Here is a 12,764-nt window from a genome sequence, read left to right as displayed (position 1 = left end):
AAGCCTGGGTCTCTAAATAACCAAGACGACGAGAGGCCCTGTCCTCGGCCTGGCCAACCCACACTGAGGCCATGACAAGAGCAAGAAATAAACTTCTATGCCGGGCGTGGTGGCGCACACTTGTAATCCCTGAGCTTGGGAGGCAGAGGCAGGAGGATCAAGGCCAGCCGCGCTGGTTTAAGAGACCCTGTTTCAAAAATACAGAAAATAGGTCTGGGAGTGTAGCCCAGAGGTAGAAGGGCTTCCAGGAACCCCAGTACCACCAAAAAACAAAACAAAACAAAACAAAAAACAAAAAAACAAAAGAAATAAACTTCTGTTGTACTAAGCTACTAAGCTATGTTGTGCATGTTATTACTTGTGCAGAAAATTGTCCATTGTTGTTTTGGTTCAGATTGGTTTGATTTGGTACTAGGGATTTGACCCAGGGAGCATTCTACCTCTGAGCTATACCACCAGCCCTATTTGTTTATTTTTTATTTTGAAACAGGGTCTCACTAAGTTGCTGAGGCCGGCCTTGAACCCATGATCCTCCCGTCTCGGCCTCAGTATTAAGGTTACAGACATGAGCCACTATACCTCGCCATTATTGCCGTTTAAAATTCCCACAAGGCCGGGCGTGGTGGTACATGCTTGTAATCTCAGTACTTGGGAGGCTGAGACAGGAGGATTGCACAGGTTCGAAGCCAGCCTCAGCTACTTAGGCTCTCAGCAACCAAAAAATAAAAAATATAAATATAAATAAATAAATACATAAATACATAAAAATTCCCACAGGCCACAGTTCTGACACCATGAGAAATAAAGTCTCCCAATGCGTATAAAACATAAAATATGACAACCTGCCTCCATTAGGAGTGCTAGGCAAGATATACTGAAGGACTAAGTTAAAAAATACAGTTCTACTCAAGGGCAAACTGAGCAGGAGATATATGGTCCCTATTCTTCCAGCTTCGTTAAGAATGAAAGTGTTTTAATCAGATGACAGAGAAGCAGATGAGAGAAGAGAAGGAGCTGCCAGAGATGCCTGCTGGGACTCGCAGGGCATTTGAAGAATGCCTGGATGGTGGCTCACGAACTCCAGGGAAGCAAGAAAGCGAGTCAGGACTGCAGCAGGGCAGCCGCGAAGGCAAGGCGCGACCGATGTGAGGCGGGAGGGGCGCTGTCCACCTGGAATAGAGAAGCGTGGTCGTGGTTCTCTCCAGCAAAGTGCAGCCTTTATGGAGGACTCTCCGGACCTAACTCAGCTACCGAGGAGCAACCACGGGAAAGGGGGTTCAAGACTAGTTAGCGGGATGGCAAGGCTACCTGGCTCTGCGCAGCATCAACTATTCACCAGCTAATCAACTTTTTTTTTTTTTTTTTTTTTTTTTTGCAGTACTAGGGATGGAACCCAGGGGCATTCTACCTCCAAGCTACACTCCCAGCCCTATTTTTTATTCTTTATTTTGAAACAGGGTCTCACTGAGTTGCAAAGGGCCTAAGTAGCTGAGACTGTCCACAAACTGTGACCCTCCCGTCTCAGCCTCCCAAATGCTGGGGTTACGAGCGTGCGTCACCACGCCTGGCAATCAGCAACATTTAATTAAGATGCCAGAAGTGCATCAGAGGGAAAGTAAAACTGACATGTGCTCCAGCTGTAAAGTTCCAGGGCCTTTGAAGAGGCTCTGACTCCATCCTCACAATCCTAGCAAGTATTTCATGCTCATTCTTAGAGAAGCGGAGCAGGTGGTGCAGAGGTAAACCAGAGCCCAGCGTGGTGGCGCACGCCTGTAATCCGAGTACATGGGAGGCTGAGCAGGATGGTCACAGGTTCGAGGACGAGCTCAGCAACTTATAGTGAGGTCCTCAGCAACTTAGTGAGACCATGTTTCAAAATAACAAATCAAATAGGGTTGGGGGTGTAGCCCAGAGGTAGAATGGCCCTGGGTTCCATCCTCAGTACCACCCCCAAGAAAGGTAAAACAACTTGTCCCAGGTCACAGAGCCCGTGACAGAGCCGAGACCCAAACGCACGTCTGATTACGCTCTTGGCAGGATCACTGAGAGGCTCTGAAGGGAATGGCAAAGAAAGGAGCCCAGGAAATCCCCTCCCTGCCATTTCATGGACCACAACTCAGTCTTTCTTACAAAAAGTCACCTTATTTGTTTTTCTAACAGAGTCAAGATACAGATGTCACTCTAACAGCTAAACATGAGTCTTCCAGGGCCACATATATACTTACTCTCTCAAAGCATGAGATAAGGACCAGGTTCAGCTGGAAGTTTCTACAAACCCAAGTAGATTTATGGGTCTTTAAATGGAAAACCAATTTTAAAAGACAAAATGTTAGATTAGTGTTATTTAAAAAAATTTTAATTCTAGACTACCTCAGGCTGACTCATTCACCCAAAATAGAATGGGTCATCTTTGTGTATTTAGATATTTGCTACCGGGGGACAGGAGTTGTGGCTTAGAGTCAGAGTGCTTGTCTGGCATGCCTGAAGCTATGGGTTCAGTGCCCAGCAAGACACACACACACACACACACACACACACACACACACTACACACACACAAATACATGCACATTATTTGCTACATTCCAAAAGCTCAAGTATAGCCTGGCACAAGAGGTCACAATATTTATTTATTTATTTATTTATTTTGCAATACTGGGGATGCTGGGGATGGAACCTAGGGGCATTCTACCTCCTAGCTACACCCCCAGCCCTAATTTTTAGTCTATTTATTTATTTATTTATTTTTGGTGGTACTGGAGTTTCTGGAAGCCCTTCTGCCTCCGGGATACACTCTCAGACCTATTTTTATATTTTTATTTGGAAACAGGGTCTCTTAAGCCAGAGCAAGCGGCTGGCTTCGAACCTGCGCGATCCTCCTGTATCTACCTCCCAAGTGCGGGGATTACAAGCGTGCGCCACCACGCCCAGCAGTCTTTTTATTTTTTGAAACAGGGTCTCACTGAGTCATGAAGGGCCTCACTAAGTAGCTGAGAATGTCCGCGAACCAGTCTCTGCCTCCGAATGCTGGGATTACAAGCATGCACCACCACGCCTGGCTTCACAAAATATTTGTTAAATGAGTCAAATGTGCTGTTCAGGTTAACCAAGAACATATGTAATAGTTTTTTCTAGTTAAAAAAAAATAAATTAAGCTGGGTGTGGTGGCGCACGCTTGTAATACCAGTGCTTGGGAGGCTGAGATAGGAGGATCGCACGGGTTCAAAGCCAGCTTCAGCTACTTAGTAAGGCTCTCAGAAACTTAGTGAGACCCTGTTTCCAAATACAGTATAAAGTAGGTCTGGGAGGATAGCCCTGAGGTAGAGAAGCCTCTGGGTTCCATGCCCAGTACCACCAAAAAAATAAATAAATAAATAATCAAAGTCTGTGGTTACCCAACAGAAGGAAAAGAATTAATCAAATACCTACAGTGTGCCAAACATCAGGTTAAGGCTATGTGTGTACGGGCCTTCATTTACTCTCGCAAACATTACAAGGTAAATGTCACTATCACTAGGCCCATTGTTATGGCTAAAGAAACTGAGGCCCAGAGAGGCTGTGTGCTTACTCCCCAATCAGATAAACCACATAGGCGGTTGGTTAGTGGCAAGGATTTTAACCCATGTCTGTGTGATCAAAGTCTATATCAACTCCAGGATACAACGCTTCTTCTTTACAGAAGTCTCTTTAAAAAAAAAGTCAGCTATTTTTACAGTATGTTCCTCTCAAGTGATAGATTTCAAAGAAAGACAGAATGTATGAGTGAAGCCAGGCATGGTGGTACATGCTTGTAATCCCAGTACTTGGGAGGCTGAGATAGGAGAGCCACAGTTCACAGTTCATAGTTCATGGTTCATGGTTTGTGTCCAGCATCAGGTACTTAGTGAGGCCCTCTGCAACTCAGTGAGACCCTGTTTCATATTAAAGAAAAAATAAGGCTGGGGGTGCAGCTTGGAGGTAGAATGTTGCTGGGTTCAATCCCCAGTACTGCAAAAAAGTAAAACATAAAAAAATAAAATATGAGTGAATTTGTGCATTCAACCTCAGCTGATACAAAACCATCCTCTAAAACACTACCGAAATTGAGGCACGATACCCAGTGTATCTTTCATAACACAAAAAATAGCTCTAACAACTACCGCACCGCCTAAGAAAAATTAATTTGTAGTTCTTATAGACCTTGAATATGAGCCCTGGAATTTATTGTCTTTTAAGGGGCTGTTAAGAAGTTAGTGTATATTTGTGAAGCTATTAAGTACATTATTCAAATAACAGTGGCAGCAAATTGTCATTTTTTATGTTATGACAAGTTTAACTTACAAAGGAAAAATTCTGGTGGATTAGACGTTAAAATAACACGTCTGTTGAAAGAGGACATTGATGGAGTAGGTATAAGCCATTCTTAAATATAATGCTTGCTGTTTTAAAAAACTGGGATGGAAACAGCAATGACTATCATTGAAACTAGAAGGGAGGGAGGGGGAAGTACCCAATTTTTTACTTTATGCTCTGGCTCGCATTGCATTCCACGGAGGAGGGAAGCAGCTGGGCCCAGGAGTCGTCCTCCTCGGCCGCAGCAGCAAGGTCGGATTTGGAAGGTGCAGGGAGCAAATGTTCTCTCTGCCAGGCAGGGTGGATTTCAACATGTCTGATTTATGTCCTGTCTTCACTACTGCTCACCTTGTTCTGAGTGACTCCCCTCTGTCATTTGAGAGTTATGAATCAGGTGAGGAATGGGAGGGCAAAGAAATGGCCAACTAGAAGACACACTGAAAAAAAAAAGGGGGCTTTGGGACAAACAGACCTCTGTTTGAACTGTGGCTCTCCACTTACTTGCTGGGCTCGCCTCGGGTTCTTCAACTGTTATCTGGGGATGACGACAACGACAATGACATGATAGCACGGCTCCTTGCAAACTGATTTTTAGCAAAGATGGTGTATACTAACTACATGTATTGTAAACTAGCTCACAAGCTCCGGCCCTGGACAGTTCTGCCATTTACCACCCATGTGGCCTTGGGCGGCCCTGTACCGGCCTCTCTAACCTCAGTTTCCTCACCTATAAACTGGAGACAATAGGATCTGCCTCCAAGGATGGCTATGAGGATAAATAATATAATCCAAATAAACGCTTTTTTTTGTAGTACGAGGGATGGATCCCAGGGGCATTCTACCTCCAATCTACACCCCAGCCCTATTTTTTATTCTTTATTTTGAAACAGGGTCTCACTGAATTGCAAAGAGCCTAAGTAGCTGAGGCTGTCCTCGAACCATGATCCTTGTTTCTCAGCCTCCCAAATGCTGAGATTACAAGTGTGTGCCACCATGCCAGGCTATAAATGCAATTTTTAATGAGTATAAGCCACTTAGTAACAATGGCTAGCACATAATGGATTGTGTGTGTGTATATATGTGTGTCTGTGCGTGTGTGTCTGTATGTGTGTGTGTGTGTGTGTGTGCATGCACATGTGTGGATTGAACCCAGGGGCATTATATCTCTGAGCTACACCTCAGTCCTTTTTTAATTTTTGTGAAACTGGGGATTGAACACAGGGACATTCTACCTCTGAGCTATACCCCCAACCCTATTTTTTATTCTCTACTTTGAAACAGGGTCTAACAAGTTGCTGAGGGCCTCACTAAGTAGCTGAGGCTGGCTGCAAGCCTGTGATCCTCCTGTCTTAGCCTCCCAAGTACTGAGATTACAAATGTGCACCACCATACCTGGCTTTTTTTTTTATTTTGAAACAAAGTCTTGCTAAATTGCTAAAATGTCTTTGAACCTGAATCCTTCTGTCTCAGCCTTCCAAGTACTGGGATTACAGACACTACCATACCCAGGTCCCCTAACAGATTTATTTTTATTTGTATATTTATTTATTTGTTTGTTTGTTTATTGTGGTACTGGGGATGAAACCTGGAGGCATTATACCTCCTAACTACACCCCCACCCCTATTTTTTATTCTATTCTATTCTATTCTATTTATTTATTTCTTTGGTGGTACTGGGGGTGGAACCCAAGGGGCTTTTCTACCTCTGGGCTATACTCCCAGACCTATTTTATACTTTATTTGGAAACAGGATCTCACTAAGTTGCTGAGAGCCTCACTAAGTAGCTGAGGCTGGCTTTGAACCTGCATGATCCTCCTGTCTCAGCCTCCCAAGTGCTGGGATTACAAGCGTGCGCCACCACGCCCAGCTATTCTTTTTATTTTTGAAACAGCATCTCACTGAGTTCCAGAGGGCCTAAGTAGCTGAGGCTGGCTGCGAACCGCTATCCTCCTGTCTCAGCCTCCCAAATGCTGGGATTATAGGTGTGCACCGCCACGCCTGGCTCCCTAACAGATTTTTAATGAACTGCACCTAATACACAAGTGGCAGGTAGGGTGATATAGAAAGGGTGACTGTTCTGAAGAAAGGCTGGACACATTTCAGAAACCAACACATGGTTTGGAGCCTCTGACACAGAGCTGGACTGTAGCAGGTCTCAGGACAGGGGCTATGCACACTGTCCTCCACAGAGGCCCGCTGTCACGAGTCTCAGACCCTCGCTCACGTTAGCGTGTCCATGGCACTCCCGGGCACACATACACAGCCTGCCCTCCGAGGAGGGCGGCTCCCGACAACAGCCACATCTACTCTCTAGGGTACGTCTTCTCTAAGGTTTTCTTTAATGAAGGTGGAAAAATTGCAGAAGACTGTTCAGGGGATGCCAAGAGAAGGTCACATGATTCCAACGGGACCTTGCCATTCCATGAAGAGGGAGCCTCTGCCTTGAGCTGGGCAGCATCCCGCCCTCTCCTGCTGCAATTTCAGTGGTGACTTTGTACACAGGACTTTGCTGTTAGAGTAACTTTATTCCTATCTACAAGTCTACAGAGCTAGTATCTGTGAGTTTTCTCTTTGACAAACAAATTTAACACTGTGAACAGTTAAAAAAGACCTGTCCAGGATGGATATGACCAAACACTGAACCATCAGAGCTGGCACGGGTCACCTGGGCCTGGGGAAGCCAGGGCTCGAATCGACGGGCTTCTCTGCGCCGCGTTCCACTGTGGTCCCCGTGCTCCGTGACCTGGCTCCACTGCACGTCTCTCCGCTCTCCACGTGGTCTCTAAGCTTCCAGCATCCCATCCTGCTCTGGAGCCCACTCCACATGTGTATGGAAAGCCCTTTGGTGGTACTGGGGTTCCTGGGAGCCCTTCTACCTCCAGGCTACACTCCCAGACCTATTTTTTATATATTTTTTTTTTATTTGGAAACAGGGTCTCTTAAGCCAGCATGGTTGGCTTCGAACCTGCATGATCCTCCTGCCTCTGCCTCCCCAGCATGGGGATTACAAGCGTGCGCCACCACGCCCAGCACGGAAAGCCCTTTGTCCATCCAAGCTCCAGACAGACTGTGATTGTCTGCAGGGCTGTCCCTCTACACCAGGAGCTCCTGGAAGGCAAGGACTGGCTGCTGTTTGTATCTGTAGCCCCAGCTCTCCCTCTGTCTCTGCTGCTGATGAAAAGCCAGCAGGGGCTGCTGGAAAGAGCACAGGACCGAAGCCTGCTTCCAAGTGGAAGTCTCATTTCAAATGCTAGCGTTGACCTTAGGAGCTATATGACCTAGCAAAGTTAACCTCCGTGTACTTCAATTTTCTCATCTGTAAAGTAGACACAAGGTATGGTAGTGCATACCTGTAATCCCAGTATTTGGGAGGCTAAAACAGGAGGATCACAGGTTTGAGACCAGCCTCAGCAACTTAGTGAGACCCTGTTTCAAAATAAAATAAAAAGGGGTAGGGCTGCAGCTCAGAGGTAGAATGCCCTGGGTTCAATTCCCAGCTCTAAAATAAAAAATAAGACATTTATGTATGGGGTTGGGAAGATAATCAAATAATGGTCTATATGTAAAGCACTTAAAACAGTACCTGATACAGAGTAAGAGCTTTGTGAGGTCTCATCATCATGGTTCTCACTGTTGTTAAATGTATATGGAAGAAAAAGGAGTGTGAAACAGGAAGGAAAAGTGTGTGCCCAGCAGCCAGGCAACTTTCTGAAATCGTGTGCTGGCTCTGTGTCCCCTGTTAGGTGGACCATGTTGTACAGCTCCTCACCATGCACCCACAGAAGGAGATGAAGCTTCCTTCTGGCTGGTGGCCATGACCTCATTTCTTACCTGGGCTACCCACCCACCTCCACCAACAGCCAGCCGGGACCCCACAACCCTGCCGCAGCAGCAGCGCGGCACGACACGCAGGGAACACTGCTGCCCCACCCCTGCGCCCCACCTCCTAGTAGAAATTCTTGTTCCAACAACATCGGTGTGGGAGTTTGAGATGATCTTGCCCCACGTCACCCCAGTAACAGACGAGGAAGCTGCAGGTCACACGTTGACGCTTTGTTAGTGACTGGTTGATGGACATGTTACTTGCCGTGTACCAACTTGGTACTCAGGATGCCATTATCTTTGCTTCAAGTTGGAAGGAATTTTCTCTAGTCTGGCACTTCCCAACTCCACAGTCTAGGACATCGGGGTGGCCCCTGAGCTCTGTTGCAAGTACTGTGCCATTCGTATGATGAATGTTTACTGAACTCCAGCAAAGTGCTGTGTGTTAGGGACACAAGTCAGATACCACCCCACCTTCTGGACCTCACAGACTGATGAGCAAGAGTGGCACTGAGTAGAGGGCCACATGTCTAACAGTAAGATCTTATTCCTGTGATGAATTATGTCTGACTGTGCTAGGATGAGCATCCCCGTGACAATGTGCTGAGTGGGAGAAGCCCGGCCTGGGGTGGAGGGGACCTGGGAAGTGCCCGCCCTGCTGGGCAAGGTTCTCACATAGGCTAACACTGCCATCATGGGCTGCGGCACTGGAGAGGCTGAGGACCACTTAACAAGCTCTGCCCACCCCCAAGGGCCGGAGAAGCACACGGAGCTGGGAGGGTTGAACACACTTGACCAAAGTAGCACAGCTGACGGATGGAAGACTCTAATAATTCTGCAGTGGTTGCCATATGCTTCCTCCCAAGAAAAAGTCCGAATCCCGCAGCGGGGCACACCATCTGGCCCCGCTCGCTTTTGCAGTCTCTCTCTCTGTTCTCTCCCTCTACGATCCAGCCAGACTCAACTACATGCAAAGCCTGGATGTACCTCCGCTTTACCGGAACCAGGCCCTTCACCGGGATGCAAGGTCCACAGCCCCTAGGTAACTCCAGCCCGTTGTCAGTTCTCAGGACTCAGCTGGGGTCGGCCTCTCCCAGGAAGCCCTCCTGGAGGCAGCCTCCTCGGCCCCTTCACACATGGACAGAGAAACACTCATCACGGAATGTGTTCATCCATTCGACAGACATTTATTGAACAACTTGTATGTGCCAGGCACCTACAGGTACAGCAATAAATAAAACGAAGCCCTGCCCCCATGGAGCTTACATTCTGGTGAGGAAAACAGACAATAAACAAATAATACATAATATAACATCGGGCAGAGTATAGTGCTATGGGGAAAAGTCGAATAGGAGCAAAGGCTGGGGACAACCCAGGAATGCCCTTCGGATGACGGCATGTGATCAGAGAGCCAAGGAGGGGACAGAGGAAGCCATGCGGATGCCTGGGAAGCCAGACTTCAGGAAGCAGCAGCGATGGCTCTGTGAGTCCTACAATCATCTCTTGAGTGCATTTTATTCCCCACTGAACTATAAGGTCCTTGAGGGCAAGGGTTACAGGTAACCCAGCACAGAACATGGCACTGCCCTGGGAGACATGTACAGAATGAATGAGTGACTTGGACTTGGTTGGCTGAGGCTTCGTGCCTCTCTCTCCCCAGGCTAAGCTAAGCACAGGCCCTGCCAGGGCCAGTCTGACTCTGTGGCCAGGTGTCTGTCTCTGGACTCTCTTCATGAGGACCGTGGCACTGACAAGTTCAGTTTTACCTTGCCAGCCCTCCCACCTCTGGCCTGCATCTGGGACCTTGTCTAAACATCCAGGCACTCTCAAATGGGAACCTGCCCTTGGCTCCCCCGGGGGTTCCCAGGAATAAAAGTCCCCCCTCAACTGCAGGCCCTGAGGCCGAGGCCCCTGATACTCACAGCCGTCAGACTTCCACACTGACTAGCCCTACCTACCCGCAGGGCTCCCCGGACAGACTCCTGACTTCCTTCCAGACCAAATGACTCTGGGACACCAACCCTCTGACCACATTGATCCTTCCTGTGGCCATCTCTCCAGAGGCTCTGGCTTCACAAGACCATTACTGAACGCCCAGCATAGTCAAAGCACAAAGCTAAGGACCTGAGTTCTCAGGGTGCCTACTGCCGATCCGCTAAACTTCAGCAGACCATTCAGTCCAAGTCTGCAGACTTGACTACCCTACATCAAAATCCCGACTCTCCCAAAGTACACTGAATATCCTTATGTGTGTCAGACAAGATGATGCCTGCTTACGATCCCCGTACTGAGACAAGAAGTTCGAAGGTTTGAGGCCAGCCTCAGCAACTTAGTGAGACCCTGTTTCAAATTTAAAAAATAAAAAGAATGGAGGAGAGAGCGGGGAGAAAGCCCACCAAGTGTTATGTGTATGTATGTCGCTATCACTACAAACTACATTATGATGTGAGGCTATAATGCTCCAATAAAAGTATAAAAGGGCTGGGGGTGTAGCTTGGAGATAGTCTCTCGGCTCAATCGCCAGTACCAAAATATAAATAAAAATTTAAAAGTCTCATATGCTGCCAGTAAAGTCCGGCTTTACCCACTCAGCCAACTGCACTGGAAACCTCTGGACGTCAATGGAGTTCCCCCCCCCCCAGTACTCTAAGGCGGGGGCATTCAATCAAAAATCTGAAGTGACAGAGTGAGGCGCCCAGATGGCCAGGAAGCAGTAGCGAGGGCCCAGCAGGTCTAAGATGGGTTCGGTGACGGGTAACTCTTCTTATTCACCCTTGCATCCACCACTACCGACACCTGCTATCTGCCAAGCTCTGAATCATTCCACGCTGATGGTGGTGGTGCTGGTGATCCTGACGGCGGTGGAGGCAGGGAGAGCGTGGTCGACGTTATTTATAAAACGCTCGTGCTATGCAACCCTAGGCAGAAAGCCTCCTAATACCCGCCCAGGGAGAGACAGGTAGGATGGGCCTCCCTCTCCAGAGGAGGCTGCGGCGGGCGCACAGCAAACAGCAGGTGCGTGAGACCCTGGGTTTGTCTGCTTCCAAAGTGCGCACTAGTGGGGTGAGCGAAATAAATGACAGCGGGAGGGTCCCGGGCCCCGGGCCCCGGGGAGAGAAGGCAGGCAGGCAGACAGACAGGCAGACAGGCAGGCAGAGAAGCCAGGGCTGCAGGCGAGAGGGCGGGAGGCGCGGAGGGGCAGGGGCCACCGGCCCGCGGCCTGGAGGACGCCGTCCACCCCCGGGGCCCCCGCGGGCCGGGCCTCACCTCCTTCCACTTGAGCTGGCGGATGCTGATCTTGAGGGCGTCCAGCGAGGTCCTGGCCTTGGAGCTGTCCACCGTGACCGGCCGCTGCGCGCCGTGCGGGTCGGGCCGGCGGCCGGCGCCGCGCCTGCTGCGGGCCTTGGGGCGCGGCTTGGCGGGCCGGGGCCGGGCCGGGGAGCTCGCGGGCGGCGGGGCCCCGTCCTCGTGCTCCGCGCGGCGCTCGGGCTCCCCGGCCGCGCCCGCGTCCACGCCGCCGCGCTCCGCCGCCCAGCCGGCCGCCAGCTCGCGCTCCGCGCTGCCGCGCCGCATGGCCTCAGGCCCGGTGCCGGGGCCGCCGCCGCCGCCGCCGCCGTCGCCGCCGCCGCTCCGCCGCCGCGGCCGCGCGCTCCCCGCCCGAGCCCGTTGCCATGATCGCTCGGGCTGCGGTTGACAAGGGCGGGCTCCGCCTCGGGACGGGCGCCGGGAAGGGACAATCGCCGCGCGAGCGCCGCCACCTCATAGGCGGCCGCGCCCACGTGACCAGGCCTGTCACAGAGGCGGCGGCGGCCATCTTGGAAGAGGGCACCGAGCCCGCGGAGGGCCGGGCTACTGCGCGGAGGCTGGCGAGCCCGGGCTGGAGGTGAGATCGGGTGCAGAGGTGCCGGGTGAGCACTGGAGGGACAGACACCTTGCTCACCAAGGGGCTCAGTGTTAGCCGGGCGTCGTGGCGCACGCTGGTCATCCCGGTACTTGGGAGGCTGAGACAGGAGGATCGCGGGTTCGCGGCCAGCCTCGGCTACTTAGTGAGGCTCTCCGCAAATTAGTGAGACCCTGTTTCAAAACGAAGAATATAAAGAAAGAAGGCTGAGGCTGTAGTTTGGAGGTAGAATTCCCTGGTTCAATCCCTAGTACCAAAATTAAAAACGCACCCCCACGTACACCCGCTGGGATCCACCACCCCGCCCACCCTGGGAAATGTACTGGTGTGGGCATGTCAAGCCCAGGCCCTAGGACAGTGCCGTGCAAAGAAACCCCTTTCTGGCCGTGAGAGCCCAGGCGGAGGGAGACGCCGCCCTCTGTTCTTGGGAAGCTTCCAGCCGGTGAAAAGGCCCTACAGATGCCCCGCCAAGCTGAGGAGCATGAGGACTGCGTTTTCTTATCATGTCACCTTTCAGTTGTGCTAAATGATACACAAGAAAATCCTACCGCCTTAAGCACTTCCAATATGCTGTGTTTGCGACATTTAGTAGATTCACGTTGTTGTGAAGTGATCACCCATCCAGCCCCAGAACTTTCTTCTTCCCACATGGAAACTCTGTACCCCTGAAATGACAGCCCTCTGTTCCCCTAAACCAACCCCAACCCCT

At 50.2% G+C, this 12,764-nt stretch overlaps 1 protein-coding gene across 1 annotated transcript in view; it reads right to left on the bottom strand.

Moving 5' to 3' along the window:
- Positions 1-11,968, bottom strand: part of TTLL11 (tubulin tyrosine ligase like 11) — a gene marked incomplete at both ends in the record, with an annotated part of 246,200 nt that extends 234,232 nt beyond the window's left edge. Inside the window, 3 exon segments of the mRNA XM_080708899.1 lie at positions 11,422-11,732; positions 11,735-11,911; positions 11,914-11,968. Of these exon segments, the coding sequence (XP_080565025.1) occupies positions 11,422-11,732; positions 11,735-11,911; positions 11,914-11,968 (543 nt within the window).
- Positions 11,969-12,764: the final 796 nt, after the last annotated feature.

This window comes from Muscardinus avellanarius (assembly GCF_963383645.1).
Source record: "Muscardinus avellanarius genome assembly, chromosome: 13".
NCBI lineage: Eukaryota > Metazoa > Chordata > Mammalia > Rodentia > Gliridae > Muscardinus > Muscardinus avellanarius.
Note: the sequence above shows the minus strand (reverse complement) of the source record. Positions and strands in the feature narration are given on the sequence as shown.